Genomic DNA, 14606 nt, shown 5'->3' on the forward strand with positions numbered 1-14606 from the left:
GTTTGTGGGCGGGGCCGGACTGGCCATTTGACATACCATTCATTTCTGAATGGGCCAATTGGTATGTCTGCTGGCAAAATTTGTAGTCGGGTACAATTGGCGCTGCCCCCCACTCCGCAGAATTTACCTTGGGGGACCAACAACGTCCAGTTTGTAGGTTTGATTTTGTGGTTGTTTCTGTGCCAAAAATCTCAATATCTGTGCATGAAGAAAAAGAAGAAAACCCCCTGATTGCTACAGGGACTGTCTGACCCCTGCTTTCTCAAAAAATGATCACTTTGGATGAAAGCATTAGTTAATATAAGATAAGATAAGATAGGATTCTATCGGTGGATGAATTTGCACAGCCATGCGCGCGGCTTTTGGCTGACGCGGCTGTCCCACCCCGCCAACGCCAAGGAATAGTTTATTAACCTTTTGCTCCATTTCCCATGTGACGGTACCTATGTATCGTTAAGACCTACTATGTTAAATCTTTTTGGGGTAGGAGCAGAGCTCCATATTTAAATCTGCAGAACCTCTGATGGTCCATCCTGCGCGCCAGCCTCATGCCGTCCCTGGCTAAGCGACCTGCTTTGATCTGCCGCCATGATGGTGCCTTGATGTTTATTCATTTAGCTTTATATGACCCGAAGCAGTGAGCTGCCGTGAGGTGTCCTTTCCTGCCAGGCCCGCTGAAGTGATGATGTACACTGAAATGAGGGGTTATAGCCATTTAGGGGGAATGAATGTAACTTACAGTTAACTGAAATGTGGGATACTTTCTAAAAAAAAACAAAATGACAAACTAGAATGTAGCCTCCATTGCCAGGATTGCGTATTAAATCCCTGATTGAACATGAAATTGCGGGGCGGCTGGGGCCAGCTGGACCCCAACTGGGGCTGGCTGCGTTCCAGAAAAGCAGCCGGGTCAGTGCTGACACTGTTGTGGTAGGCTTTGTCTTCTTGGGTCTTGCTCTGTTTTGGTTGGGTTTTATGGCTTAGTTACTGTGCTCTGGTTTCCAGGAGGTTGCTGGTTTTAGTCCCCTCTGGGACTGTGTTCAGCTACTCTGGGTAAAATTTCTGATGCAGTTCCTTAGTGCAAGGAAGGGGACCTTTTGAATAGTATTTTTAAATGTTTTTTTGATAATCTTGGAATTTATTGTAATTTATCGGGCTTTTGCATATTCTCCTTGTTTTCCTTGGTGTATGTGCAGTTAAGCGCATTAGTGACTGTAATTTAGCCATAGTATTTAAATCCCATCCAGGGCGGAATAAAGAGAGACTCCGGGGTCACAGCGGATAAGTGGATGGGTGGAGCGAGGCATGGAGGAGCAGATGGATTGAAGCTTGTTTTTTCCTGACGTAGTTGTACAGTTGAACTAATCTGAAGAAGAGTCATTCCCTTGTCTGGGGGTCAGTGTGTGGCGCAGTGGGTTATGACACCCTGTGATCGGAAGGTGGCTGGTTTAAATCCCAGTCTCAGCAGAGTGATTTCACTGTTGGGCCCTTGAGCCCCCAGTGACTCCATCTCACCCTGCTTGCTGTTACCCAGTTGCTCGCTGCTTTGGGTAAAAGCATCTGATATAATAAAATGTAAATGTAAAATGTAAATGAACTGGTGCCTCATTATTCCAACACACTCTGTAAGTGAGCCGTTGGGCATTCTGGAACATCAGCAAGGCCTTTGTCTCCCAGTCATTGTGAGTTACACTGCTCTTTACTGGCTTATTTTTTCTCTCCTGGGCCTCCTCATGTTGGACATCCCATAATAATCCAGTTACAGTATGCACAGGGCAGCAAGCTGCAGTACTTTTCCCCTGCACCAGGTTGCTCACTCATTCAGGTTCCTGCTGTTGTACCTTTTGAACTGTGGCTGTTGGCTTTTAAATGACTAATGCGCTGTAATAAAATGGTATAATAATCGGAACAGTGATACTTTCTCAATCCCCATGGGGAAATTCTCTTTTCACTTTGCCCTATCCTCCTCTCCATACAGGTGAGAGCAAGCTTAGGGGGGGGGGTCACAGTGAAGGGGCAGCCAGCCAGCCTCGCTTAAGGGCCCACGGACATGTGACTATTTTCCCAAAGCTCGACTCAAACCGGCAACCTTCTGATCACAGGCACAGAGGCTGAACCACACAGCCTCTGAATGTGTATTTTTCTGGGCAGAATCAAAGCCAACGTCAAAACATGTTTATCGTCATGCTTTTGTTTTGAGAGTGGTGGGGTGAATCTCTGATCAGGCTGGTGGCCTTCAGGATGCAGCAGCCATCATAGATGTTCCATAGAGAAGGTGGCGTCAGCAAGCTTCAGCTGTTTTGTTGACCCGTTGGAGGAACCATATGATAACTAACTAAGTGCTACTACTGCTGCATTTACGGTTTATAGTAAGGTGTACACTCTGCGGCTCGTTAATGCAAACAGCCAGCCCTTCCCAGCAGCCAATCACGTCGCTGCAATTCCATATATGGGTCAGGATGTTCATTACTGTCCTGCGCCTGATGGAGGTGACGGTGAACAGGCTGCGATTGTCGATGCCAGACGTGGTGAATCCAGGATCTTAGAGGCAGGCGCCCTCCGGGGATTTTCACGTGCTGGAGTGTCTAGACTTCATGGTGTGGTGAACAAAAAGCATAGAGTCAGGGGCATTTCTGTGGTGCAAAAAACAGCCGGTTAATAAAAGAGGTCAGAGGAGAGCGGCCAGACTCATTACCGCTAACAGGAAGGCCACGGGTGCAATACCAGCTCGATATGAGAGTGCTGTGCAGAACGATGCACCCTTGAGGTGATTCCAGAAGCAAATGGGTTCCTACCTGGTAGCCAGCAGCTTTGCGTGCCTGAGAGTGGTCACTCGGCGCGCATTGATGATGTCAGCCTTGAGAAAGAAGGGGGCTTGCAGGACAAACTGTGGAGCAGCACACTTGGAACAGATTCAAATCTGATTGCATGATTTTACTGTCACGCAGCTACACTAAATCCCGCTTGTTCAGACCGGCTGTCACTCCAAATTTAATAATATTTTATTGTCCACAGTTTGCATCTCTCACTTCTCTCTCCTATGGAGTGGTCATTTGGACTGGCATGATTATTGTTCGGCTGTTTCTTGTGCTTGTATTGTTTTATTTATTATTTGCAAGTATTGTACAACGCTTTGGTAGACTTTGATGGTTTTTAATGAAGACGGCACCTCGAGTCAAAACCCAGCAGACTGCATGTAGATGTTTTTCGCCATGAAAGCAGTTAGTAATGGGTTTGACATTTGTTTGGATGGTTTCAGTGGATGTGTAGAATGTTCTATAGGGAAAATGTGCCTGTACTGATTCGGTATCACTGTATGGAGTCTCCCTTACAGTCTTCCCTTAATTACTGTGTGTCTGAAGGGTTAGGAGGTGATCGTCGCACACAGGGGTTTCATGCATCATCAAGCATGGCTGGATAAGTTTACTTTTTGGTTATTGCTTTGTGTCCCCCCCCCCCCCCGCAATTTCAACAATCTGTCCTGCTCCCCTGTCTGCACAGAATAGGTGAGGCAGGGGATTACAGAATGGTCTGTGGGTGACTGTGTGGGGACACCGGGCCGGGTGTGCAGGGTGACTGTGCGGGGACACCGGGCCGGGTGTGCAGGGTGACCGTTTGGGGGCACCGGGCCAGGTGTGCAGGGTGACTGTGGGGACATTGGGCCAGGTGTGCAGGGTGACTGTGGGGACATTGGGCCAGGTGTGCAGGGTGACTGTGAGGACACCGGGCCGGGTGTGCAGGGTGACTGTGAGGACATTGGGCCAGGTGTGCAGGGTGACTGTGAGGACACTGGGCCAGGTGTGCAGGGTGACTGTGAGGACATTGGGCCAGGTGTGCAGGGTGACTGTGAGGACACTGGGCCAGGTGTGCAGGGTGACTGTGAGGACACTGGGCCAGGTGTGCAGGGTGACTGTGAGGACACTGGGCCAGGTGTGCAGGGTGACTGTGAGGACACCGGGCCAGGTGTGCAGGGTGACTGTGAGAACACCGGGCCAGGTGTGCAGGGTGACTGTGAGGACATCGGGCCAGGTGTGCAGGGTGACTGACCAGGGGGCTCCTCTGCTTATGTCCCACAGATGTGCACACAGAGGCAGTGCAGGCGGCGCTGGCCAAGCACAAGGAACGCAAGATGGCGGTGCCCATGCCGTCCAAACGGCGCTCCCTGGTGGTGCAGACCTCCATGGACGCCTACACCCCCCCAGGTGAGGAACATATGACCATCCAAGGTAAAGTAATGGCTGTGAGTACGCCTAGCCCGTGTGACCGTGTGGTGCCACTCACTTGCATGTTTCACGCCACCCGTCCAGTCCTAATGTGTGTGCGTGTGAGCGCCCCCACCCCTGTCGCCGGGACAGGCAGGTAACAGGACAGGCGCCGCCCACTGTCCACCTGCACTGAACGGCCAAAGTAAAATATCATTGTAATTCTGATATATTAATGATTATCACCTACACAGTAAAATAAATGCTGTTGTATACTTTGCTTTTGAGTGAGTTCTTATCCGCACTCAAAAGTAAGTTCATGTCAGACCTCTGTGTTGCTAATGACTTACAGCTGTATGACTAATAAAGTTTATTCACACCTTCAGTGCTGGCCGTATGTCATGTAGCACGCACAGTCCGCTTCCCCGTCCGAATCAGGGGACGCGGCCTTCCGGAAAACACAGAGAGGCCATCCTCCTTGGGCAGGTGGGGGGGGGGGAGAGTGATTCGTCAGATGGTCTTCGCAGTTACTTTTAAGCCGCTGGGCTGTGGATTACGCCTCGTTAGAGCCGTACATAAACCACATGAGACGACTCTCTGTAATGCCCCCCCCCCCACACCATGTTCTTCATAAACCCTCAAAGCGCACTCAGCTCTCAGATGGTCCTGCTGGAGCGGTCTCATTACGCGCTCGCCGTCGTGCTGACTCAGATGAAAGCGGCTTACACCCTTGGGCTCCTTGGGGACAGCTGTGGAGTAGGTGGCACGTAAGGGCTGCGCCCCCCCAGGCTTCCAGCGAGACACTCTACGCCGCCGATTCCTAGTTTATCATTGACCTTAGAAATCAGCCGTTTCTGTGGATTATGGGAGGCAGGTGGATAATTTGCCCTTTGATGCTGTGTTTGTATATAAGAGCTTTAACCACGAAGCCCGACGTTTGGTCTAAGTGCTCATCCATCCTATTCCTCTTAGGAGCACACCACCGTCGTCCTCCTCTTAGAAGCACACCACCACCCTCCTCCTTTTAGGAGCATACAATCGTCCTCCTCCTCTCAGGAGCACACAACATCATCCTCCTCCTCTCAGGAGCACACAACATCATCCTCCTCTTAGGAGCACACGAACATCATCCTCCTCTTAGGAGCATACTAACATCATCCTCCTCTTAGGATCACACGGACACCATCCTCCTCTTAGGAGCATACTATCGTCCTCCTCCTTTAGGAGCACACCACCACCCTCCTCCTCTTAGGAGTACACCGTCCTCCTCCTCTTAGGAGCATACTATTGTCCTCCTTCTTTAGGAGCACACCACCACCCTCCTCCTCTTAGGGGCATACTATCGTCCTCCTCCTCTTAGGATCACACGAACATCATCCTCCTTTTAGGAGCATACTATCGTCCTCCTCCTTTAGGAGCACACCACCACCCTCCTCCTTTTAGGAGCACACCACCACCCTCCTCCTTTTAGGAGCATACCATCGTCCTCCTCCTCTCAGGAGCACACAACATCATCCTCCTCTTAGGGGCACACAACATCATCCTCCTCTTAGGGGCACACAACATCATCCTCCTCTTAGGGGCACACAACATCATCCTCCTCTTAGGGGCACACAACATCATCCTCCTCTTAGGGGCACACGAACATCATCCTCCTCTTAGGAGCATACTATCGTCCTCCTCCTCTTAGGATCACACGGACACCATCCTCCTCTTAGGAGCATACTATCGTCCTCCTCCTTTAGGAGCACACCACCACCCTCCTCCTCTTAGGAGTACACCGTCCTCCTCCTCTTAGGAGCATACTATTGTCCTCCTCCTTTAGGAGCACACCACCACCCTCCTCCTCTTAGGAGCATACTATCGTCCTCCTCCTCTTAGGATCACACGAACACCATCCTCCTTTTAGGAGCATACTATCGTCCTTCTCCTTTAGGAGCACACCACCACCCTCCTCCTTTTAGGAGCACACCACCACCCTCCTCCTTTTAGGAGCATACCATCGTCCTCCTCTTAGGAGTGCACAACATCATCATCCTCTTAGGAGCATGCTATCATCCTCCTCCTTTTAAGAGCACACCACCATCTCCCTCGTTTTAGGAGCATACTATCATCCTCCTCACATCAATATTCCCTTCTTTTTTGTGCCACACCATCATCCTTCTCCTCCTCTTTGGGGCACACTGTCCTCATACGTTTAGGAACACACCACCTTCCTCTTCTTAGAGGTACACTGTCCTCCTCCTTTTAGGAACACACTGTCCTCCTCCTTTTAGGAACACACTGTCGTCCTCCTCTTAGGAACACACTGTCCTCTTCCTTTTAGGAGCTCACTGTCCTCTTCCTTTTAGGAGCTCACTCTCCTCCTCCTTTTAGGAGTTCATTGTCCTCCTTTTAGGAGCACACCATCCTCCTCCACTTAGGAGCACACCGTCCTTCTCCTCTTAGGGGCCCACCCTCCTCCTCCTCTTAGGGGCACACCGTCGTTCTCCTCTTAGATGCACACTGTCCTCCTTCTTTTATGGACACTGTCCTCCTTTTAGGAGGTCACTGTCCTTCTCGTCTTAGGAGCACACCGTCCTCTTCCTCTTAGGAGCACACCGTCCTCCTCCTCTTAGGGGCACACTGTCCTCCTCCTCTTAGGAACACAACATCAGGGACTACCGGGTCATGCGACACAAGGCTTTCGCTCCTGTCTCGTTGTTTCGTTAGGTGGTCAGGTTGGCCCCTCCCACTGGGCACCTCTGGGAGTGCTGACTTTGGGTGTGCCCATGTGTGGCAGACACAGAGGACCTGCAGTCAGTGGAAAAGTGACCTGGTGCATTCTGGGACTCTGGTGGACTGGACTAGACTAGCTTGTCTGAGGTGATTTGTGTCCCAGTTGTGTGTCCACAGCTTAGCTCTGGAAACTCGGGGATGTAATTGCTTGGGTTTCATTGATCTAGAAACCTCTAAATCCAGGCTACCAGAGATTATTACAGTAAGTTCTGCTTGTTTATATTCATATATACAGTACATCTGTTTTTGCGGAATAAGATTATGCCTCAGAACTACGTTAGTTTTCTGAATGTAGTTTTTGCTTTTATTCCTAGTCTTTTATTCCTATCTAAATGTAATACAAATATATTTTTGGTTAATGAAATTCATTTCAAAATCAATAAAAATATCTAGGAAATAAGAGACTCTTACAATTATGAATTATCGATTTTGAAAGAATATCTTTCATATTTTTCCAGTGATAATTGTAAGTTATGTTTTTAGGTGTAAAATGTATTGAGTGATAGGCATCCACTTAAATAACTACGATCTGCATCACTAAAAGGATGTTACTGAACATCTTACCAACGTAATGTGATTTTAATGGGCTTAACAACATAATGTGATTCTCTCATGGACCGGTACCAAACACTACTGTCATCATTACTGTTTATCCTTCATCGTAAAGGAATAAAAAGCAGCCGGTGCTTTGGGATGCACCGGTGGTCTGTGATTCCGCATACTCTGTGATCTGTTAGGTCTGGTGCACGGCTGGTCCACCAGGGATCGCGGCGGGCCTGGGAGATTCGCGGCGGGCGATGTGACCTAGGGGTTGCTAGGCAACGACTGATCCAGTGATCAGCAGACACAGCGAGGCAGACGCACGGGTCAGACGCAGACCTCCTGCGTCGAGGTTCGGTGGCGCAGTCGGGAATGGAAAGGTGCTTTTCCAGACTGTCTTCGGGAATGAAACTTCCATGTTTCCCCACGTCCTTCATCGCACTGAGGATCCCTCTGTCCTGGGTGAACCTGAATGTACCATGAGCAGTAATTATTGGGATAAAGCTTGTGTCGATTCTATTTTCTCTGCACCTGACACTTCGGTCCATTTCCAGAACATATTTCGAGCACTTTGGTGTTTTCGACGCTTTGAAGCATTTCCTTCTTATTCTCTGTTATCCGCGGCAACATGCTAGGCTGACATGGAAGGATGGTGGACATTGGATGCCTGGACAGGAATTCGTGCGTATGATTCAGGAGATGCCCATCAATGGGTGGGGTACGGGGCTCGACATGGCACATAAAGGCACCCCACGCCTCATTTTAGGGTTCAGAGGAAACGCTGATGGCCGCTGGCTCTGTGCAGTTGCATCGGCAGGCGTGTGAACCATGTGGGGGAAAAACTACAGAGATTCTCCATGGAGCGAAATTTTGGCTGATTTGTGAGGCCGTCATTACTGAAGACGTGCCCAGACTTTTCTGGAGCTCGCCCGCGACATGTCCCCCCCCCCCCCCAGTTCTGGTGGTATCTATCCCTCTCCCAGAATCCCCCGGGGTTTCACGCATCACTGCAACAGCATTACAGATAAGATGCCCAATTACGCTGCAGTGTGAGATGGGCCCTGTTTGTCCACGTAGGCACTGCGATTTCGGCCAGAGTACAAGGGACACCTGACCTCTGTGACCCAGATGGCCGGGGGGCGGGGGGGCTGGTCTTCATAAGGTTTAACACTTCACAGTGTGTAATAACTGCCTGGTATGTTCCACATCTAGACTGTTGTTTGTTTTTGCATCTTCCTGCACTTCTGCAGTGGAAATGCTCTACATACCCATATCATTTTGCTTTATGCTGTGTCCTGTGTCTCGGCGACGTGCATGAGCTGTGTTAATATTTGTCGTTTGTGTGAAGTTGGCCCTGTGAAGGTCTGTCTCAGTGTGTCACATTTATCGGTGCACTTGGGCAGGTTCTGGGAACACAGAGGTGCTCTGAGCCTGACCATGTAGAGACACCGTCATTCACATAGCTTATGGTGATTTGACCACCCGGAAACGGAAAGTCCACAGGAACTCCAGTAGCGCTATGCTAGATCGCGTCTGTTTTTGGTGTATATAAAGGAAATGGGAGGTGTGCCATCTCACTTATGGAGTGCATTGTTCTAACACTGTGTGTCTTCAGCACAGCAGAATGCATCTTCTCACTTACTGTTTGCATTTGTTGCCTGAATGGCAGAGAGATGCTCCCAGAATTTCCTAGTGTTCCAGAATGTTTGGTTTCCATTTGGTCTCAGCATTCTGGGAGGTCTGGGATATTTGATTTCCATTTAGTCTCAGTGTTCGAGGTTATTTGATTTCCATTTAGTCTCAGTGTTGGAGGTCGTTTGCTTTCCCCTTCGTCTCAGTGTTCTTGATCGTTTGCTTTCCCCTTCGTCTCAGTGTTCTTGATCGTTTGTTTTCCCCTTCGTCTCAGTTGCCTAGAATGTTTGTTTGTTTATGTACCGTTGTGGTTCTAACCTAGCTTTTGTCTGTTTTTGTTTTTTTTTTTCCTGGCCCCTCTCACTTTCAGACACATCGTCGGGTTCCGACGGGGAGGGCTCCCTGCACGGTGAGGGCACGCCCACTTCCAGCCACGGCAGCATCAGCATGGAGCACTGGATCAGTCGTGCCATCCACGGCTCCACCACATCCTCCACCACCTCGTCGTCCTCCACGCAGAGTGGGGGCAGCGGCGCGGCCGGCCGGCTGGCCGACGTCCTGGCCCAGACGCACGTTGGTGAGTTGGGGGACACCCCCCATCCCGGCCCCCCCACGGGCCCCTTGCACCCTTCAGTGACTGTGGCCTCGCTTATGTCCTCCCTCCCTGTTCTGCTTCCATGAGGCTGTAAGACCGACCCCACCGGAGGATTACTGTCACTCTCAGCATGCCTGCACTCACGTGCCACACTTGGATAGTTTTACTCCTTCCTTTCAATAAGAGATTATCTCTAAAAATAACAACTCTCAAGCCCTTTATACCCCAGACCATCTTAACATATTTGAATTGGTGTATAACTATGTATGTCTATGTTTCTGTGTGGATTTTTGTTTAGTTCATCACATGTCAGATTCCTGCTGCAGTTTTCCGGAACAATTTACAATTAGCAGCACTGTTTTGCAGTATTGTACTGCGGCACAAATATATCTGGGGTATAATTGGTTTTTGTGTCTTAATGTTGCTTCTGACCGCCTAACAACAAGACCCCCCCCCCCCCCCCCCCCCCCGCCCCCTCCCCCAGTTTGCCCCTAAGCCATGTGGCAAACATTTGACCCAAGTATCATAAAGCCTATTCGGTGGGCAGATGAATTCGGTTTAACCCTAACAATATACCTTCTAACTCTTTTGCACCTCTCTGTAATTCTGTCACCCAGAAGCAGACAGTCTTGGGGGGGGGGCATGGATTATTCATTTTTATAAAACTGGTTACTAGCTGAAATTGTGCCCCTTCTACCCAACACTTACTGTATAGTTGTGTTCCTCGCTGTTCTTTGTTGAAGGTTGTTCTGTCTACTCCGAAGCAGCCAGTCCCCAGTGTATCATTCGAGGTTCAAAGACAAACATATTTAATTGCCCCTTATGTTTCTCCTGCCCTGCAGTGGTTATGTCTGTCTGTGTAGATAAGTCACTTTTGTTTAAGATGAGTCCCATGTGATGTTGGACCAGGTGGTGCTGTACGCCAGTTGCCCCGTGGCCCCGTGACCCGCTCTGGTGTGCCGTTAAGGCCCAGTCCAGTGGCCGTGGCCTGGGACTCTGTCAAACACGGTTCTGGTTCTTCCTCGTGTCCAGGGCCCTTAGCTTACCTCTCGCTGAAGAGGAAAAAAGTGCCTGGGCCAGTCGAGAACGGGAACTCGTTGCGCCGGTCCTGCGAATTTGGATCAGAACTCGTCTGGCCACCCCTGGAGCCAGAGGGTCAGTATCCTGGCACCAAATGCCCCCCCTCCATCCACCGCGCATCTCCCCCCCCCCATCCACCGCGCATCCCCCCCCCCCCATTGGAGTGCCGTCACTGTCATGTGTTCTTCTCACGTTCATTAGAGCCATTCCAGGAATGATAAGCCCAGCTGGGGGTGTTTGGCCCGTCGTGTGTCCTGCTGTCATCCTTTCACCCTTTCTGAGAGAGATTCCACATCCAACCCATCCCTGAGAAGTGTGTGTGTGTGTGTGTGTGTGTGTGTGTGTGTGTGTGTGTGTGTGTGTGTGTGTGTGTGTGTGTGTGTGTGTGTGTGTGTGTGTGTGCGGGTACGTGAACATGTGCACAAACGTACAGCCATTTTATTCCAGCCTCATACTGGACGTGAGTCCTGCCTTCTTTTTGATCGTTGGCAGCTTGCCGGCGGATCCCAGCTCGGCCCCCGCCGCCCGACGGCCCGCTTTTACACACTCCTTTTCCCTCTTAAAATGTGCCCCCACCCTGGCGCCGTGAGCATTGCGATGCCAGCCAGCGTCCCAATGACGCCATCAGAGTAGCGGTTATATTTGCATTTGCTGCTTTAATGAGGCCTGCATTCACGTCACTTGGGTTTGTTTATAAGCTTCGGGGGCCACGACGCTGTGTGCAGTGTGACGTTTTGCTCATTCCGGGGAAACGTGTTTGGGTCTGTCGCCGTGTCGCCCTGTTTTTTTTGTCATTCACAGTCCAGTGGGCTCTATTTAAAGTCCTGAAGAATTTGCATCGGGCGGAACATTCAGCATGTTCCGGAAACCGAACCTGTGTCTCTTCTGTCGGCCCCTCATCCACCAGGATGGAAAGGCGCCAGTAAACGGCACATTGTGTTATTTTTTCAGACTCCACTAACTAACAAGTCCAGCAGCCCACGGGGTCCCAGTGTGTCAACTTTTGCACTGCGTTTCGGCTTATTTAGTGTCTCGGGTATGTCTGGCATCTCATCCAGGGCATCTAGGACCCCACCTCCTTCCCTGTTATTCCTGACGGCTGGCTACAGGCTCAGCATGACAAATACGTTACCAAAAAAGTCTGTCACAGAGCTCACGACCAGCCTCGAGAGAGACACACGTGCTACAGAGAATAACAGACACCCCGCTTCTTTGCATTGTGTGTTTCTGTTCTCTTGCCAAATTATTAAGGGTAATAATATCGAGCCGCGGGGCCTCCTGGTGTGGTGACACACATGTTGCTTATTAAAGCCCCATAAAGATGGCTTGTGTTTTTGCGCTGGGATGGAAGCCAGATCGCGGACTCGTGGCCTGAGGTGTCTGTGACTGCAGATGCTGCACTCTGTAGGCAGGGCCGGCCCAACCGGCCGCCTTTTGTAAACAGCCAAAGGTCTGGGGACATCGAGGAGATCCCCGCAACCTGCCCACTCTGCTGTGATCTTCAAAGGGCCTCGTATTCATAACCGTACACCTGCCTCATTGTGAGATTTTATATATTTTTTTTCCTTCCCACAGTTGCCGTTTTAATCAAACAGTTGTCGGGCGTTTCAGTTGGTGTTTCCCCGCAAGAATGCGCTCGCTTCCCACCATATTCTGGTTGTAATCTAACTTGCTTTATCCTTTATCAGGATTACACCGCTTCAGTTTATGGGTAAAACGAGCACTTCTGATGTGCTTTTATTTTATTCTATAGATTTTAGAGATATCTCATGTGAAACTAACCAAATGAGGAGCTTATGCACAAAAATTAACAATTACAAAATGATTTGATCACTTTTTTAATTTCATAAGAAAAAGAGCTGTAAAGACTCTGACTCTCATATTCACCTTGGGTGTAAGGACTCTCATATTTACCTTGGGTGTAAGGACTCACACTCAACTTCAGTATAAGGGCTCTCACATTCAGCTTCAGTGTAAAGACTCTCAGATTTTAGCTTCGGCGTAGGGATTTTCGTATTCAGCTTCAGAATAAAATGTTCGTTTCCTTAGAGCCTCTCAGTAAAGTTCAGGCCCCTCACTCCACCATCCCGAAACATCTTGAATACGTTACACATTCCAAAACTGAAGAATGTGGAGTAGATGCTTTAGAAATATGTGCAGACAGACCGTTAGCCCTTAACTCTTAATGGGAAATTGCGGCAGAGAGCGGAGGCCGTCGCAGGGAACATCTTGGGCATTTAGTAATATAGAATCACCAGAGTATAGTATACTCACGTGTTGATGCTGTTTTCTGTTTCATGAGGCTCTCTATCATTTTTTCATGCCCATTGTTTCTGTGTTGATTCACTCATATGTTAGAGTTTACGACTGATGTGAGCAGAGAGAGTCTTAATAAGTATCATGCGTCATTTAGGCTGTAGGTTGTGGGATTTATATTCCCCAGTCTTTATTGTTCCTGTTTATCTGGCTTGTTTTGTATGGTATAAGCCATGCTCATAGAAGGGTCTGATTTTTGCATCTGCTGGTTAATGGGTAGCAGGCTCTTCTGCTGAGAGGTGCATTGTGGGACATTTAGATTCAGTGGGTATTTTATTTAATTCTTAGGAGCACTGCTCCTGTCTGGAGTCCCGTCCCATTTTTCCATCCATTACACACATTTCGCACACATGCTTCTTGGCTGATTTCCCTCCCCCCTTCCCTACTCTAAAACTACCCCCCCCCCCCACCGCACTGTCACGCTGTGATTAACAAGGTTCTCTCCATGACCCTGCCCAGAAAACCACTCGGCACCCCCAGATGTCACCAGCTACGCATCGGAGCACAGCGCCCAGGTGGAGAGACCGCAGGTGTCCACCACCCCCCGGCCCACCACCAAATACGGCAACGCCGAGCTCATGGAGACTGGAGATGGTGAGGCTCGGGGCAGGGGGAGGGGCAGGGCCAAGGGCTGATGTCTGTTGGTGTATTTTTAACCAATTAATGTCATCTGTAAGCATATGGTTTCCAGGGAAACACCAATGGGAGGGGCGCAGGGAGATCGACACAGGGGCATCGACTTTCATGAGAATACATCTGCACGTTGACCCGGGGCTTCTTCGTTCTGTTTATGCTCAACGACATAATTGACAGTGAGGATGAGAAACAGCGCGCAAAGGCCTGCTGGCGCTGTTACAGGGCCGCGGTAACTCTAGACGTAACGGTTTTGCCTGGGGATGCTTACATTGCATCACCTGACAGGAGTTATCTCAGACACCCCACGCCGAGCAAAGCGACGCCTGGATATTTAAGCACCGGGTGCTTTTTATTGCATTTCGTCTCTCCCGGGAAGCACATCTCTGTTATTACGGCGAGCCCATCAGACGTTTTAGTCGATAATGTTGTGAGCGGGATGTATCTTTTGCCGGCCAGGCGGGTCTTTCCCTGTCCACGTTCAAAAAGTGTTTCTAATAAAAGGCGGCGTCCTGCTGGCTTCCCGCTAACGGTGGTCGGCACGACCACCTGGTTCGTGCCGGTTCCGCAGGAGTCCCCGTCAGCAGTCGCGTCTCGGCGAAAATCCAGCAGCTCGTAAACACCCTGAAGAGGCCGAAGAGGCCACCACTGAGGGAGTTCTTCGTGGATGATTTCGAGGAGCTCCTGGAAGGTATGTGTGACGCGTAAGTGGGTCTGACGGGGGGCCGGTACGGTGCACGAGGATGTGGAGCATCCTGTCTGAGGGTGGCTGGATGGCATGACGGAGAAGGGACAGGTAGAGCCACTTGGCTCCAAAACGTGGGCAGAAC

At 50.0% G+C, this 14606-nt stretch overlaps 1 protein-coding gene across 13 annotated transcripts in view; it reads left to right on the forward strand.

The window, feature by feature from the left end:
• Positions 1–14606, forward strand: part of LOC125739600 (disco-interacting protein 2 homolog C) — a 112303-nt gene that overhangs the window by 56493 nt on the left and 41204 nt on the right. For 7 of the 13 annotated variants that reach the window (XM_049009861.1, XM_049009865.1, XM_049009862.1 and 4 more), the window contains exons 4-8: positions 4077–4226; positions 9523–9729; positions 10780–10902; positions 13603–13737; positions 14348–14467. In XM_049009861.1, the coding sequence (XP_048865818.1) occupies positions 4077–4226; positions 9523–9729; positions 10780–10902; positions 13603–13737; positions 14348–14467 (735 nt within the window). The remainder of the gene's footprint in view (positions 1–4076; positions 4227–9522; positions 9730–10779; positions 10903–13602; positions 13738–14347; positions 14468–14606) is intronic. The other 6 variants (XM_049009864.1, XM_049009866.1, XM_049009868.1 and 3 more) reach the window with 3 other exon arrangements.

This window comes from Brienomyrus brachyistius, chromosome 4, assembly GCF_023856365.1.
Source record: "Brienomyrus brachyistius isolate T26 chromosome 4, BBRACH_0.4, whole genome shotgun sequence".
NCBI classification, from domain to species: Eukaryota; Metazoa; Chordata; class Actinopteri; order Osteoglossiformes; family Mormyridae; genus Brienomyrus; species Brienomyrus brachyistius.